This window comes from Chelonia mydas, chromosome 3 (assembly GCF_015237465.2).
Source record: "Chelonia mydas isolate rCheMyd1 chromosome 3, rCheMyd1.pri.v2, whole genome shotgun sequence".
NCBI lineage: Eukaryota > Metazoa > Chordata > Testudines > Cheloniidae > Chelonia > Chelonia mydas.
The window spans coordinates 183708619-183726323 of record NC_057851.1 but is presented as its reverse complement, the minus strand read 5'-3'; the positions used below and the strand labels follow the sequence as shown (position 1 = coordinate 183726323).

Here is a 17705-nt window from a genome sequence, read left to right as displayed (position 1 = left end):
CTAGTACTTTAACTTTCAGATGTGTGCGCATAACTTTTATTCTTCAAACGATGGGCCCTATTGTATTCCACTGACGGTAATGCGCAAGTGCCATGGAGCTGGAGCTTTTCAAAGTAGTAGTGTCCGTCAGTCTGCGCATGCGCCCTTGTACCACCTCATGGTTTCACCCGAGGCGATAAAGGGCAGGGTAGACCAACTTCGCTTTCAGTTCCTTCTCAGCGCTGCATGTTCAGAGTTGGAGCTTCTGCTGTTCTCTCACCTTTGGTGATGCACTTTCCAATCTTTACAGAAAAACTGTTTTTATTCGTGTACATAGAGTTTTATTGTTTTTGTCGTAGTTTTAGTGTTTGTAGTAATTTCTTAGGATTAAGGACTTTGGGACGCTGCTTTGGTGGTTTCCTGCTACCTCCCACCCCCTGCCCAGCACCTGTATCTATATACTGGATTATGCTGCACTTCCTGCCCTCGCTCATTTTCGATCAGCGATGAGCACCAGTGCTGTCTGTATGGCTTGTGGAAAGCCCATGCAGCATCTAGGTGCAGGATTTGCCCCTCCTTCCCTTCACCTTAAGAAGCACCTCATGGGGGTAGCCATGGGGCTGCAGTCGGATCCTGGCCAGGGAACCCTCCCTGTACATCGGCCTGAGAACTCCAGGAGTGCGCTTCTTACTGCAGAGTCCCAGTCTGGTTCAGCTGGTACCAGTGCTATGGATCCTGCACTGAGGCTGAGCCATGAGTCACAGAAGCATGGCAGTAAGTCTTCCTCCAGATCCAGTAAAGATGCTGCATTGTCCATGAGTTCCAGCCATGGAGGAGCGGTGTGTTCCAGGGCCCACAAGGGTGACAAAAATTTGCACTGCTTGACGGATGTGCCGGTCCTGGTTCCTGGGCACCATACCCCTCCTGCATCGGTTTCACCAATGTCTCGTGAATCGTCGGTCCTGAGAGAGGTTCCCTAACCAGCTCCGGTTCCATCCGTGGACCGAGTACCATTGACGCTGGAGAGACTCCAATGTGTCCCTGGACCTCATGAACTATTTGCCCTGGAAGGGATGAGGTCTCCATGTGCTCTGGTCCACTCACCTGCTTAGATAGCCCCCTCTGCTGCCTACTGGCCACCCTGCGATTGCTAAGCATTTATAAATCAGCGTCCAAAAGAAAATGTTATCGCCCGCTAACTACACAACTCTACAGAGCTTCCCATTTCTACCACCAGCAAGTCTTTGAGCCTCCACAGAAGCGCCCAAAGGTACAAAGATCCCATCTTCCTGGTCCACCAGGGCCATCCTCCACACAGCACACACTATCTTCTCATAAGCAATATTTCTGAGTGCATTTAGGGCGCTGTCAGTCACTTTGCACTTCAACGCTCTTGCCGGCCACCCTTTTCAGAGGCAATCTCAAACTTTCTGCCAGAATGGAGCATGATAACAATGGACAAGTGGGTCCTGGATGTAATTCGACTTGGCTATAACGATTGAGTTTATGATGCTACCTCCTCCACATCCCCCGCAACGGTTTCATCTCAGGTACCGCTCTCACGACAGTGGAAGTGGATTCCCTCCTTGCCATGGAGGTGGATTCCCTACCGCGGAGAGGAGCAGTAGAGCCAGTCTCTGCAAAGTTTCAGGACACAAGGTTCTATTCCAATTATTTCCTGGTACACAAGAAGAAGGGAGGATGGAGACCAATCCTGGATCTCCGATGCCTCAACTGTTCCATTTGCAAGCCAAAGTTCTGCATGGTCACACTTGCGGCCATCATTCCCTTACTAGAAAAAGGCCACGTGGCTTATGGCTCTTGATATGCAAGACACCTGCTTCCACGTCAACATCCACATGACCCACAGATAGTTCCTGAGGTTCGTGGTGGGTCCTTGGCACTTCTCATACAGGGTTCTCCCATTCAGACTTACCACTGCTCCAGCAGTCTTTACGTAGGTTTCCATGATAACAGTTCACCTCTGACAGCAGGGAGTCATCCCCTACTTGGATGCCTAGCTGCTGGCAGCATGGTCCAGAATGGTAGCTCAAGAATTGATTTCCCAGCTCCTTCTACTCCTCTACTCTCTAGGGAGGAGTGTGAAAGTCAAAAAATTGTCTTTGCATCCTATGCATTTCCTGGAGTTCATTGGCATACCCATCGACATGCACATGTAATCTAATCTCTTGAAGGACAGGTTCCAGACACTGCTGGACCTGATCACTTCAGTGACATCCAACCCCTCGGTCTCAGCCAGAACTTCTGTCCCCCTCCTAGGTCATATGGCAGTGAGCACAGATGTCAAGGCCTTCACTCGGTTCATGGCTTCTGCTGTCTACAACTATGGCTGCTCCCCTATGCACCAGTCCATGGACTCCATTCTTACCATTCCACAAGAAGTCATCTTTTCATTTCAATGGTGGACAGATCCACTCCAGGTTTCCTCCAGAATGCCCTCCCTTCCATCCTTGCCAAGCGTGACGATTATAAAGGATATGTGTCACTTGACGGCTGAGATGCTCACGTGGTAGATCACATGACACAGGGAACTTGGAACACTTGGGAACCCAGGATGCACATCAACACTCTGGAACTTAGGGTGGTACGCAGGGCATGCCATGCATTTTTACCGTCCATCCACTCTTGTCATGTTCTCATGTCAGACATCACCACTGCGGTTTACTACATAAACAAGCAAGGAGGGACAAGGTCCCCAGCACGGTGTGTGGAAGTGGTATGCTTGTGGAAGTGGTGCGATGCACACCATATCCTATTGTCGGTGACCTATCTCCTGGGGACTTAGAATATGATTGCCGATGCGCTCAGCAGGAATTTCATGACCGACTATGAATGGGAGTTGGGTGATGTGGTAATCACGGATGTTTTTGGGTGTTGGGGACCCTGGTAAGGGATCTCTTTTCCTCTCATGCCAACAGCAAGTGCATCCAGTTACTCCTGGGGGCATTCTGTGCCAAAAAATTTAAAATTCTGCACACAATATTTTAAAATTCTGCAAATTTTATTTGTCAAAATAACACTACATAATCATGCCGGTTTCAATTATTTTGGTAATTTAGTTCAAAATACCTGTCAGCAAGTATGTCTGTAACAATACAGACACACACGAAAATTCCCCCAGGAGTAGAGATAAAGAAATCCCTATGACAACCCAGTTACTGTTTCTCTCCCCCTACCCCGAGGCTAGGGATCCGCAGGAAGAAACAGCTTGATGCTTGGTAACAGGCTTGCATGGAGTTTCCTGCGCGCCACCCTCTCCTTCCCTTAAGGCATGCTGGGAACTACAGCTGCCAGGAACCTTCTAGCTCCCTCTCCTCCCCGCAGCAGTGTCTTCCTTGTGCGAGCTGGGCTCTGCTGGGTCCAGTGGCCCCTAGTGGCAGCTAGCAGCACTGCAGCCCATTTCTGTTGGGGGAAAAGAAATTCTGCACGCTTAATAATTTCTGTAAAATTCTGCTTTGCGCAGTGGTGCAGAATTCTCCCAGGTGTATACATTCTGTTTTGCCAGAGGGGACAGAGCCTGCCCCCTACCTCCTACCTACCTCCTCAGAAACACCCCAAAGCCCTGCCCCTCCACACCGTGCATATCACAATAGCGAGCAAGAGGGACCGAGTGTCACACTCACACGCACGACTACCCCTCCCCTCTCCACCCTCCTGCCAGCTGCTCTGGACGCCCAAATGGACTCGCCTGTGCTGCCAGGGTGCTGCCACTCTTGTGGCTTCTCTTTGCTTTCCCATCTGAAGCCATTTTTCTGTGGGGAAGCAAAGAAATCAGTGGGGAACATGAATTCTGCGCATGCACAGTGATGCAGAATTCCCCCAGGAATAATCCAGTACTGTTCCAGGGGAGGGCTTAGTGACAATTCACAGGGCCACGCCTTGGTCGTCAACTGGTCTGATCGAATAATTTACACCTTCTCTCCCCTACCACTCCTGCCCTATGTCCTTCACAAACTGTGACGAGAGAGAGTGACGGCCATCCCGATTGCCTCATTCTGGCCTCGCCAATTCTGGTTTCCAACTCTTCTCCGCATGTCAAACCATCCTCCGCTCCCTCTTCCGATGTTCCCAGAACTGCTCACACAACACAATGTCAGGTTCAGGCATCCTGATCCACGGACACTTCATTTGGGAGCTTGGTTTTTGGATAGACACCTCCAGTGGCACAGTAATGTTCATTGGCAGTGGGAAATGTCCTCTCGAGTAGCAGGAAGGATTCCATGAGATGATCCTACCAATCCAAATGGATATGTTTCACTTCCTGGGCCCAGCAGAAAGATCTTGCTCCTGAGGCTGTGGGCATCCTGATGGTCTTAGACTACTTACTGTGTCTGATGGCCTCAGGGCTCGCTCTCAGCTCCATTAAAGTGCATGAAGCAGCTATCAGTGCTCTCCATCCTCCTGTGGAGGGGCATTTGGTTTTCACTCACCCTTTGACTGCCTGATTCTGGAAGGGCCTTGTATGCAAATACCCTGCTGTTCAGCCTATTGTTCTTCAGTGGGACCTCCGCCTAGTCCTTATGGCATTGATGAGCTTGCCCTTTGAAACTCTGGCCTTTTGCTCCCTTTCTTTTCTTTCCATGAAGGTCATTTTCTTGGTCACTATTACCTCTGCAGGAAGGATTGGTGAACTGGGGCCATGATAGCCAATCCTCCTTTCACTACCTTCCATAAGGACAAAGTCTCATTGCACTTACATCCCATATCTCTACTGAGAGTGGTTTCCTGCTTCTACCTTGACAAACCCATACATTTGCCCACCTTCCTTCCCAAACTGCACACCTCAAAGGAGGAACAACAGCTTCACTCCCTTAATATACATAGGGCCCTGGCCCTTTACCTACAGAGGACGAGACCATTCTGGAAGTGTCCTAAACTATTTATTGCCATAGCAGAGAGAAATCAGGGGCAGGCCTTCTTCACCCAGAGAATCTTGGAGCGGGTTCCACAGTGCAATCACTTGTCATGGCAGTCCCTACCAGGTGGGATATGGGCCCATTCCATGAGAGCACAAGCATCAACTATGGCCCTGGTCCATGATGTGCCCCTTATGAACATATATAAGCCAGCCACATGGAGTTCAGTGCATGCCTTTTTTTCTCACTATGCCCTGGTGTAAGACTCTGTGATGGTTGCCTTGTTTGGTCCATCGGTCCTCCATTCTGCTGTTCCATCATCGTCCTCGCACCCTCCTCCTATCAAGGTACTGCTTGTTAATCATCCTTAGTGGAATACAATTGGGACCATCACTCAAAGAGGAGGTATTTACTTACCTGTATTCCAATCCCTCCTTCCTTCACCTTTGCTCTGGATTTGGTAGATTAGTTGTGGAGAAGGAACTGAAGGTGTGGTCGGTCCGCCATGCCTTTTATTGCCTCTGGTGAAACCATGAAGTGGTACCAGGGTGCATGAGTGGACTGATGGACACTATTACTTTGAGAAGTTCCCGCTCTAGGCACATGGCATATGCAAATAACCCTCAGTAGAATATAGATAGGTACCACGCATCTCAAAGAACCTCCTGTTACAGGTGAGTAACCGCCTCTTCACTTTTGCTTTCTTTTTCATTTGCTCTGTTTATGACTGTGACTGGTGTCTTGCCACACCATTTGGCACTTTCAGTACTCTGTGACCTTTGCCAGCCCCGTTTCATCACTGTTTAGATAGCTATTCCACTGGCAGGGTCTTTGCTTTTGACAGAGCCTAAGCCATTATTTCACTCCAGCTTCTGCCTGCTGTAAGGTCAGAAGTCAGATTTTTTCTGGTGTTCACAAACAGATGTCACCTCCAGTTCACATTGACTTAATTATAAGTAAATTTTACTAGAGAGAGTGAAGAGGAAATTATGACCAAAATATATGTTAAGCAGCATATAACAGAGTGAGACAAACTATTCATTGTGGAAAGTTGGAGGTAGATAGGCTCTAAGCTTGGTTACACTGTTTGCTGGTTTTCCTTCAGGTGGCCTCATTATGTTCCCAGTCAGGGGCTGCACTGACCAATGCAGCTTGGAAAGTGAAACCTTCTCCTTATAGCAGCATGTGTTAAAGCTCTCACTTGCCCCTCCGGTTCTTCCATTCTGTGTTCCCATGTGTAACAAAGCAAGGCTACAAAAGGGAAGGAATGGTTCCCTCTGCCACCTGCTTTCCTTCCAGTCTTAACAGCAGATAGATGTGAACCTTTTTGGATTCTTCAGACCTAGAGCCTTCATTTAGATGATTATAGTGCTTTATAGTGATTTAACGGTACACACTTTAGGGGCAATTAGAAGATAATTCCTGTGGCATTCAAACTTAGTAAAACTATCAGTATTTAAAATAAATGCTTATAGAATAATTTTCCAGCTCTGGAAGAATTTAATGATAGTTCTTTCAATGTGGAATTTATCCATTATCTCTCTTTCCTCCCTATAAGACAGATTTTTTTCCCTGTGCCTTTTTTATTACAAGATATAACTGAATCATACTGCTAAGGAAATATTTAAGGACCTGATTCAGAGGTCAATGAAGTCAGTGGAAAGATTCCCATTGACTTCAGGTGCCTTTGGGTCAGGCCCTGAGAGTTACCAGGGAGCTGTTTTTCTAAAAATTTTCAGCAGATGCAGTATCAGTGTTAATATTCATTTTACTTTTAAAAGTTATGCTTTTTAAGTAGCCAATGAAATTCCAGAAATTCATTATGTTGTGCTTTATTGTAGGTGGTCTCATGGGACCTGTGAGAATGATTTCATCTGGGCACGAACTAACAACTGATTATGATGAAAAAACACTTCATGAATTGGGCTTTAAGGATATGCAGGTATTATCAGTGTAAAGATAAGACTTAAAGATAAAAAGATCATTTGGCATTCTGCTTTTGTCATATGATGACCAGTAAGTATATTAGGGGGTAAATTGTAAAATTCACTTTGGCAACATCTGACTGTTTTCTAAAACCATTATATTGTTTTCTGCTGTATAGCATACATCCCCTTTACACCCAAAATAAAATTACAGTTAGTTCCTATTAACATACATTTACATTCTGCTGCTCTATTTCCTTACTGTTGTAAAAAGTAGTCGTGGTTTAAAAAGGCACATTCTGGGTGTATTAGTAGATGTGAAGTAGTACGTGCTGAAGGATCAAAGTAAAATTTGGAACCATTTATCTTTTGTAGAGAAAAGCAGGGGCTGGTGAAAATAACATCAAACACTAAGATTTTGGCCAAATGGTCACAACTGTTTGATTTTATGAACAGGATAGTGCCTCAAAGCATTTTGACATGAGAGCAGGGAAAAGAGGGAGGGCAACAGCCATTGAAGCTGTCAGGAGTCTCCTTTCTCCCTTTTGATGCTCAAATCCAAAGCATCCTGTAAACCAACTCTCAAAAGTCTAGAATCCCTGTCACATCTTGATTTATTATAAGGCCTATCAAGGCTTGCAGCCCAGATCAACCTACTGCCCAGGACATGAGCAAGCTTCCTTAGAGTATGAATCCAGCCCCAGTGCCTAAGAAAGATAGGACATGTCTACTTTGCAGGAAGGAGGATTAACCTTACAAACACTGCAGATTGGAGGACTCGACCTTGCACAACCCTTCCCTTTGTCACTCCTCCCTGTCAAAGAAAAAGGCAACTTTAGAGGATCTGACTCCTAAGTTTAGCACACATTTGAATTAATTACTTTTTAATTAATCACTCTGCTGCTTCCACCTTTCGTACTTACCATGTCAGGCGAAATCAAAGTAAATCTCCAGTGCTGCCCAATGTATGTCATTTTTGAATTGTGACATTCTATTGAAACATAGTTAGATAAAGGATCAACAGTGAAGATATTAATGTATCTTCCAAAACCAGGTTCTTAATTCTATTCTTATTTATAAGATGTCTGTGGTTTAAAAAATGGCCATTGTAGTTGTGTTGTTAAAATAGTCTCTTTCTATCTCCTCCTTCCCCTCTTGTTTCTAGATGGTGTTTGTATCATTGGGTGCACCACGGAGGGAGCGTAAAGGTGAAGGTGTTCAGCTTCCAGCATCTTGCCTACCTCCTCCTCAGAAGGACAACATTCCAATGCTTCTACTTTTGCAAGAACCTCATCTTACCACCCTTTTTGATTTGTTAGAGATGCTTGCATCTTTTAAACCTCCTTCTGGTGAAATGGCTATGGAAGATAGTGAGGTAATTTAGTGATCTTTGATTAGGATGACTGAATATGTCTAGTTTAATTTCTGTCTGATCTGTCTACTTCTGATGGCCCCTCACCATGGTATCCAAACATCATATACATCTAATATTTCTATCTGTATATTTAATGTTGTATCTATAGATATAAATATATAAGCTTTTTATAATCAAAATGGTATGATATTATTTACTAGTTACTCTAAAAAATGTATTGCTCTGGAAAGGATATGTACTATTGAAAACATGTATGGTGGTTAGTAAGGGGATTTGGCTTGAAAACATATTTTTAAAGATATATTGTACAACTCAGTGACTCATATTCATCTCTCGTATAAGTCCATATAAACCAATGGGATTTACATTGGGAATTTTTTGGAATCAATAGTTGTGTATTTAAATCCGGGATTTATTTACACTGAATCTTTGTGCATGTCTTTATACTGTAGTGCATAAAATAACTTAATTTTCTTCTGTTTCAGTGAGACCTAAACTATCATGCTGTATTTATAGATTTATTTAATAAACTTTAATTTGAGAATGAAATGCTTTTGTTTAAAATAATAAATAAACTTCAAACCCTAAAATGTCAGTGAGGTTGCTTTTCTTAAGAAACTATGAATAGTAATAGATTTTTTTGTGTATGTTAGAGCGCAAGATGTGAAGAACTCCACCTTCATGCAGAAAACCTGTCCAGACGTGTCTGGGAGCTGTTAATGCTTCTACCTACGTGTCCTAACATGTTACAGGCATTCCAAAATATTTCAGATGAACAGGTCAGCCAACAGTGTTTGTTTTAAATGTATATAATCTGCAATTCAGTTAGACTTTTTACAATTTACCCCAAATTGAATGATGATTGATCCAACAGAGTTAAGTAAAAAATAACCAATTTCTGCAAGGGGGACATTGTCTTGAATGAAAGGCAGAACAGTTTCAATAATAATACATCAGGACAGGTCATAGAGACATATATATTCTCTGGCTTTGTCTTGGGTACAGTGAGAAAATAAAAAAAGGGGGGACATTTGCACTTATTCTTCTCTTACTTTGTTGAAATAAAAATCAAAAGAAGCCTGTAGCTTTTCTAATTTAGTTTCCTGATTTGTGTCTTTAAAGGTAATGGGTTTTATTTAACAAAAATTAAATAAGTAAAATGATTAGTGAATGTTATCTCTGGTGACTTTACTGGTTCATTTTGAAATTAAATCTCATACATCTTGAGTTGTACAAAGCAGGTTGAAGCAATTTATTACTTTTTTTTCAAGAATTCTGTGGGTTTCATTTTAGAAGTAAATAACCTCAGATATACTTGATCCTAAAGCAATATTCTTGAACTCTAGCCTCCAAATTTTATGTGGCTTTAAAACTGAATCTTACAGTATTATTTGCCTTCCAGGTGCCTTGTTTTAAATCCCCAACTCCAGCTTTGCATAATTATAAAATACAATAGCAAGCAACCACCCACTGTTCTGGGTGTGCTTAGAGTAGGTTGAATTTAAAACTGGAATTAAATGAGGTGTGAATTTTTTTGTAATAATTTTGAATGGGAGAGAATTTAGAATTTTATATATTGTTAAAACAATATGGAGGATGTTGGGTAACATATGATTCAATTTCAGTTATACTTTTTTGGGCGTAAATGTTGTTGGGATAATTATCTTGAATAAGTATCTTGAATTCTGAAGTACTTCTGAGCATTTTTAATGTAAAAAGAGCAAATGTGTGAATTTTAAGCAACTTTCCAGTATGAACCAACCACGTGTACGTACACAGCTGAGTGTGTATAGTAACATGTTTTCTGATGTTTCAGAGATGATTGCTAATGAAAATAAAATGTTGGGTTATCATTTCAGTACCCATTAATGGGCAGTAAAAAGTTCAGGTATGTGAGGGTCCCCCCTAATTGTAGCTGACTGAGGAAGTTGCGAATAAGAGTAGTGGAAGATCGCTCTTTAATTGTGATTGAATGTACCTGAGGAAAATAAAACACTAAGAACAAAACAAATTTAAATGAAAGAATTGTAAGAGGCAAAACTACTGGGATTTTTGCCAGCAAAAATGTATTTGGCTAAATGGAAGAATTTCCTTACTTGGCATCCAAAGTAAGAATTTCCTTACTTTGCCAGCAATCCTCTTGTAACTCTTCGTGTCAGCAAGTAAGTAGATGTTAAGGGCAAAGAGAGAAGCTGGCTGTAGGGGTCAAAATGTTTTATTTTCCCTGGATAAAATTAATTGGACAGATTATTTTACTCTTTGATTAGGTTGGATTAAGTAGTGGGGTCTGATTCTGCTTTCCTGTTTGCCTTTTTGATGGTCTTTTAATGTAACAATCATGTTTTGAAACTCAGGAATCTAGCATATTGAATACGTGTTGAAGAGACCGGGAGGAAGGGTGGGCAGGAAAGAATAGGTTATCCATTCTCTGCTGTGCTAACCAGCAGTCATCACACCCTTCACAAATTTATAAATGGGCCTGCAGAGGTTCTCCCAAGATTTAGTGAAGGCAGGGAGAGGGAAAGCTGTCATATAATCCCAATGTACACATGTTTAAAATACTTTAAAAATATAACTTAAATTGTTGTTTAGATATGATAGATTTTGTAACTGTGCAAGCTCGAACTAGGATCTGTTTTGCCATTGTCTCTTCAAATTACTTGCCATTGTCTCTTCAAAAATGCAATTACTTTTGCCTCTCTGGTCAGGCCAACATTGGATTTAATTTTCTTAACTTTTTTGTAAGGGTAATGATGGATTTAGTTGGAAGGATCTCCTGCGAATAAAAAGTGCCCATAAACTTTTGTATGCACTTGAAATCATTGAAGCTTTGGGCAAGCCTAACAGAAGAATAAGGAGAGAGTCTACGGTAATATAACTTCTTCTTATGTAGTAGAAAAATAAATGTTTTTGTTTCTAAATCCAAATTCTTATGGGTGAAATATTTATTACTTTAAATTCTAGTATTGATACAGTAATTTATTTTTCTGTTTATCCTCAGGGAAGTTATAGTGACCTTTATCCAGACTCAGATGATTCGAGTGAAGATCAAATAGAAAATAGTAAAAACACCTGGAGCTGCAAGGTTTGATTTACTTAAGTATTTTGTAATATGTAGTGTAGATTTTTCAAAATGACATAAAATAAAAGTTCTTTTAAGTTAGTATAAGATTTTAATATTTTGTTTCACTCCTTGGAGTCTCTCGATTTCAAGCTCAGATCATTAGCACATAATACTTTTTGCATTAGGACACTGAATACTTTTTGCATTAGGACACTGTCAGGAAATCCCAGTTCCTGGGCCTAAATGATTAATGAAAAATAAAATTCTTATCTATTTTCAGTGTTTTTTGCCAAAAGTCACGCCTCTCAGTTTATTATATTTTTATGCAAATTTTTCTCATGTCCTTAAAAAAATAAGTAACAGCATAATTTATCAATGTTTTATTTCTGATTTTAATTGTGTATCTTGTAACTGAGACAAGGAGTTTTAAATACCTTATGTACCTGATTTTTCTTACGTTATCATAATTTACTTACAGTTTGTTGCTGCTGGAGGGCTTCAACAATTGTTAGAAATTTTTAATTCGGGAATTCTAGAGCCTAAAGAGCAGGAACCATGGACTGTGGTAGGTGACAAGTCGGTGTTTACCAGCTATAAGATAGTTATCCCATTTGAGTGCTTCCATTGCTAGCAGCCTTTTTTATATTTACTTGCACCTTTTCTGTAGAAAAAAGAGAAGAAATGAACAATATAAAATGAACAATGAAAAGTATTGCTGATAAGCCAATTATTGTGCATTGAAAGTTGTTTATTGAGTGCTTCCATCTGTAATGGATACAAACCAGCTGCTAAATTGATGCCAATAAACACTAATTGTACAATATGGTATTCTTTTCTTGGGAAATGTAAATTGTTGGAATAGTTGCAGTTTTAATCTCCCTTTTAAAAACATTACTGTTTTTATCATTCTGACTTTTTGCTATTTTGTGACCACACTTTTATATCTTTTCTGTATGTTATTTTATTTATTATTTTTTCTGTAGTCCTAAGAAAAAATGTGCTGGTTTGTAGAACTAAAAAATAATACACCCCGCCCCCCCCCCCCCCCCCCCCCCCCCCAACGCCCAGATTGAAAACTAGTTTCTGGATTCATACATGCGGAGCTTTGCATCTGCACAGACCTGATTATGGGATCAGAGCTTAAGTTTGCAATAACATGGTCAGAATATTGGAAAAAAAAATATATTTAAAAGGGGGGTTGATCAGTGGTTTCAAGGGGAAACCTGTACTTCTCGATCTTACTTTAAAGCAGTATTGTGTTTATTTCTTGGTACATAACCCATTTTTGGTACTGAGAGAAATCACTACCACTACAGTCAAGGGGTTAATAAGGAAATTCCCTAACAGTGCACACTGTTGTTAGTCCATTTCATGTATTTTGTTCATTCATTTCATTTTGTTTCCATTTTCACTAGAAAGTTTAGTAGTGATTGGATGTCTAACATAGTGAATGCCAGAGAAAATGAGGTAGGATCTGAGACTAAAATAGGGAAAGAACAAGTTAAAAATTACTTAGACAAATTAGATGTCTTCAAATCACCAGGGCCTGATGAAATACATCCAAGAATACTCAAGGTGCAGACTGAGGAGATGTCTGAGCCATTAGTGATTATCTTTGAAAACTCATGGAAGATGGTAGAGATTCCAGACGGCTGTAAAAGGGCAAATATAGAGTCAATCTATAAAAAGGGGAATAAGTACAACCTTGGGGAATAATAGGCCAGTCAGTTTAACTTCAGTACCTGGAAAGATAATGAAGCAAATAATTAAGCAGTCAATTTGCAAACACCTAGAAGTTAATAAGGTGATAAGTAACAATCAGCATGGATTTGTCAAGAACAAATCATGTCAAACCAACCTAATAGCTTTCTTTGACAGAGTAACGAGCCTTGTGGATAGAGAGGAAGCAGTAGATGCTGTCTATTTTGACTTTAGGGCTTTTGATACTGTCTTGCATGATCTTCTCATAAACAAATTAGGGAAATACAATTCCCTGTTCATCTATCCACTATAAGGTGGGCGCATAACTGGTTGGAAAACCGTTCCCAGAGCACAGTTATCAGTGATTCACAGTCAAGCTGGAAGGACATTTTGCATGGGGTACTGCAGGGATCACTCCTGCTTCCAGTTCTGTTCAATATCTTCACTAGTGATTTAGATAATGGATAGAGAGTACACTTACAAAGTTTGCGGATGATACCAAGCTGCCCCATGAGGGAAGTCTGAAAAAAATTGAGTTTCTTTAGTCTGGAGAAGAGAAGACTGAAGGGGGGACATGATAAGTTTTCAAGTACATAAAAGATTGTTACAAGGAGGAGGGAGAAAAATTGTTCTTTTTAACCTCTGAGGATAGGGCAGGAAGCAATGGGCTTAAATTGCAGCAAGGGAGGTTTAGGTTGGACATTAGGAAAAACTTCCGAAGTTTCAGGGTAGTTAAGCGTTGGGATAAATTGTCTTGGGAGGTTGTGGAATCTCTGTCACAGGAGGTTTTTAAGAATAGGTTAAACGCCTTTAGAGATAAGATAATGCTTAGTCCTGCCTTGACTGCAGGGGACTGGGCTAGAGTTACCTCTTGAATTCCCTTCTAGTTGTATGATTCTATGAAATTCTGTATCTTATCACTATTCATCTATCCATTAATGTGAGATAAACTCTCCTTATGTTGGATATTACTTTGCAGTTTGGATTTCTTTTCAGTTTGTGTTTGTTAGACTGAGTTTGTTTTATCTGTTTGTTTTCAGTGTGAGCATTTTGTCATGTTGTAAATATAAAGTGTCATGGCTTGTGTATGTTTCAGTGTCTAGGATATTTAAAGTATCTCACACTGAAAAAAATTAGCTTTATTTTTTATGAAGGAGAATATTTTTGAGCTTTGTTTTTTCAGTTTTTTCTCTTTTGAATCTGTATAAATACTTGTGGTATACACTTCTCTAACTCTCTCATGATGCTTCGCATCTTGTTGGTGCTCTCTCTGGAGCAGTGTCAGAAGAAGGGAGATGCTGTGTATTTCTCTCCATTCCCAGCATAAGCCGAAGAGTCTATTAGTGCCTTAGTTGATCCTGCATTTAGGTTTGCAAGGGGAGGAGTGGCAAATTGCAACTAAGGCACTGATCCTGCAAATAAATATTCTAGTGTAGACTCCTGCATGTGTGCAAAGTCTTATAGATTCAGTGGGATTCTGAATGGGTATAGAGAGCTATGCTAGTGTATCTGTTTGTACGATCTGGGCCTATGATTGTGTTAGTTTCGCTTGTATGGTACAACTCCTGCTGGTTGTGCTGGGCAAATGTACATGCAGGAGTAATAGTACATGTGAGATCCTTGGAGATCAGAGTCCCAGAAGGAAATAGGAGGACCAAAAAATCAGAAATTACTGAGTGAATCAGAAGTTTTCATCTCTTTGTGACATTACAATACAAAATGGTATTTTTAATGTAGTTTGTCTCTACATAAGTAATTGTTTAATTTAAAAGAGTAACAAACCATGTTAAATATTGCTTTCTGAGTTAAATGTAAGTGCCTAAAATGCTGTAGGCTGTAAAACTGAATCTTCTGCACAGAATATCATATCATCTCGTAACTGTACCTGTAATTTGGACTAGTTCTTGAAAATACTCTCTTTGTAAGAAATAAAAGATTTTAATACCAGCCCCAGTTTCTGTAATGTCTAGTACAAGTCTTGTTAGCTCTTGCCAATTAGTGCTTTAGTTGTTAGCTTTGTAGGACATTTACGTTTTGTGTTTCAAGTTCCAAAATAGACAAAGAATTACTAGAATTTGTGAAAAAGGAAAATTGCATTTTCTTCTTATCCACAGTGGCAGCTAGACTGTCTTGCTTGCTTGCTGAAGTTGATATGCCAGTTTGCAGTAGATCCCTCAGATTTGGATTTAGCTTATCATGATGTCTTTGCCTGGTCTGGTGTAGCAGAGAGTCACAGGAAAAGAACTTGGCCAGGGAAATCAAGGAAGACGGCAGGAGATCATGTAAAGGGCCTTCATATACCTCGTCTCACAGAGGTAAGAAACAAACTATATATACATACAAATTCCCATACGCTGTAGGGGAGATGTTTTCTTTTATCAATCAAAGGGAGATGTGAAGTGAAAAATATTATTACTTTTTAATCAAATGAGGAAATAGCGTATTGAAAAACAATTATTAAAAAATGAATCTAAACGCTAGAGGTGACATATCAGGAAATAAAATAATTAACTAAAATTAGATTAAAGATGTGCAGTTTTAAAAAAGCTAGACTTTCAAGTTTATGTGTAGAATGTCCCGAAGACACAGAGTAAATGGGTATTTCTGAATGTTTCTGATGATTACTTTTTATGTTTTGTTTCAAGTATCAGAGGGGTAGCTGAGTTAGTCTGTATCCACAAAAACTATAAGGATTCCGCTGGCACCTTAAAGATTAACAGATTTATTTGGGCATAAGCTTTCGTGATCATGCATCTGAAGAAGAGGGTTCTTTACCCACGAAAGCTTATGCCCAAATAAATCTGTTAGTTGTTAAGGCGCCACCGTACTCCTCATTGTTTTTATGTTTTGTTTCCTCCATCAATTCCTGCTTTGGAAGATGGCCCATCACACCTAGTGTTGAACAGTGCTAGAACCTACCTGTTAAGTCCCTATTATTCTTCCACCCCCAACAGTAACATTTTTTTAAGCTTGGTTTTCATATTATATTTTACATGCTAAAGGGGACAACATATTAATATTAATAATGTTAAAAACAGTGAACTGTTGGAAGATAGGGATTTTGGTCCTGCTATAAGTGAGAATTACAATGCAAAACTGTGTGTTTACTGCCAGTGTGTCTTGTATAGTCACTCACCCATGCAGTTTTTGGTTTGTTTTAAAATTGACATAATGTGTATAATCTAACCCCATTGTTATATTAACTTTTTTCTTTTAACTTCAATTTTTAAAGGTATTCCTTGTACTTGTCCAGGGAACAAGTTTGATTCAGCGACTTATGTCAGTTGCTTATACGTATGACAACTTGGCGCCTAGGTACAATAACTTTTTATTTATGTAGTAAGGTTTAAAAAATTTATGCATTTTCATGATAGCTTTAAACTTAAATCTATGGTTTTTCAAAGTTCAGAAATGAATAAAGGTTATGAAACATAAACTAAACTATGGTTGTATAGTTCCTCTCATTAATTTAGGCAAGTGGTTCTCAAACTTATTTCACATGATGGACCACAGTATGATCCTTTCATGAACCATCTCGCCTCCCAGAGCCACTTCTGTGCCCTCTCTGCAGCTGTTACAGGTCTTGATTACAGGACTGTATGAAGGAGAAAAGATTAAACTAAATTTGCTTGAACGCTATGTGTCCTTTTCCTGTGCCCATTCGTTATTTGGTGTTGATAATGTGTGTGTACACTTATGTACGATGCCACCTGAGGACTACATTTTGACAATTATTGTTTTGGCTTATTTAGATGTACCTTCTGTATTTGTTGTATAAGGTTGTATCAACAAACTTACAATTGTTGGTGATATGTGGTAGCATCAGAAAGAAAAGCACCTTTACTTTTGATTCCAGCTTGAGTTTTCAGGCCCAATAGTTAGAAAAACTGTCTTATTTATAAACTGAAATGAATTTATGTGGAAGCTATTGAGTGACAATAAACATGGAATCCTATAATGCCATTATAGTCACATCTGAGAGTAAAATTACTTTTAAAATTATACTTTATGAGAGGAAGAATATATTTTAAGTGAATATGAGAAAAGTACATTTTCAGTTCTTACATTTTCAGGTATAATATATTTATTTTGTTCTGTAGTAACATTTAATTGGTTTGATTTTCTTCCTGCACAGGGTGTTGAAAGCTCAGTCTGATCACAGGTCAAGACATGAAGGTTAGTGCCGTAGAAAATAGTTAATTTTTATTAATTGATGATAGCAAAAATATCGTACAACTATTACGGACCATGGGTTTGATTCATCCCAGCTAATGCAGTTGAAAGGACGGAAGAATCCCATGCACCGCTACAGACTAGGGACCGAATGGTTAGGCAGCAGTTCTGCAGAAAAGGACCTAGGGCTTACAGTGGACGAGAAGCTGGATATGAGTCAACAGTGTGCCCTTGTTGCCAAGAAGGCCAATGGCATTTTGGGCTGTGTAAGTAGGGGCATTGCCAGCAGATAGAGGGATATTGGCGAGGCCTCGTCTGGAGTACTGTGTCCAGTTTTGGGCCCCACACTACAAGAAGGATGTGAAAAAATTGGAAAGAGTCCAGCGGAGGGCAACAAAAATGATTAGGGGACTGGAACACATGACTTATGAGGAGAGGCTGAGGGAACTGGGATTGTTTAGTCTGCAGAAGAGAAGAATGAAGGGGGGATTTGATAGCTGCTTTCAACTACCTGAAAGGGGGTTCCAAAGAGGATGGCTCTAGACTGTTCTCAGTGGTAGCAGATGACAGAACAAGGAGTAATGGTCTCAAGTTGCAGTGGGGGAGGTTTG

At 40.3% G+C, this 17705-nt stretch overlaps 1 protein-coding gene across 7 annotated transcripts in view; it reads left to right on the top strand.

Moving 5' to 3' along the window:
- Nucleotides 1-17705, top strand: part of USP34 (ubiquitin specific peptidase 34) — a 270160-nt gene that overhangs the window by 142084 nt on the left and 110371 nt on the right. For 6 of the 7 annotated variants that reach the window (XM_037895996.2, XM_037895995.2, XM_037895994.2 and 3 more), the window contains 9 exons: nucleotides 6698-6798; nucleotides 7947-8156; nucleotides 8810-8935; nucleotides 10903-11025; nucleotides 11158-11241; nucleotides 11699-11785; nucleotides 15036-15236; nucleotides 16154-16236; nucleotides 17057-17097. In XM_037895996.2, coding sequence (XP_037751924.1) covers nucleotides 6698-6798; nucleotides 7947-8156; nucleotides 8810-8935; nucleotides 10903-11025; nucleotides 11158-11241; nucleotides 11699-11785; nucleotides 15036-15236; nucleotides 16154-16236; nucleotides 17057-17097 — 1056 coding nt within the window. The remainder of the gene's footprint in view (nucleotides 1-6697; nucleotides 6799-7946; nucleotides 8157-8809; nucleotides 8936-10902; nucleotides 11026-11157; nucleotides 11242-11698; nucleotides 11786-15035; nucleotides 15237-16153; nucleotides 16237-17056; nucleotides 17098-17705) is intronic. The other variant, XM_043543902.1, reaches the window with a different exon arrangement.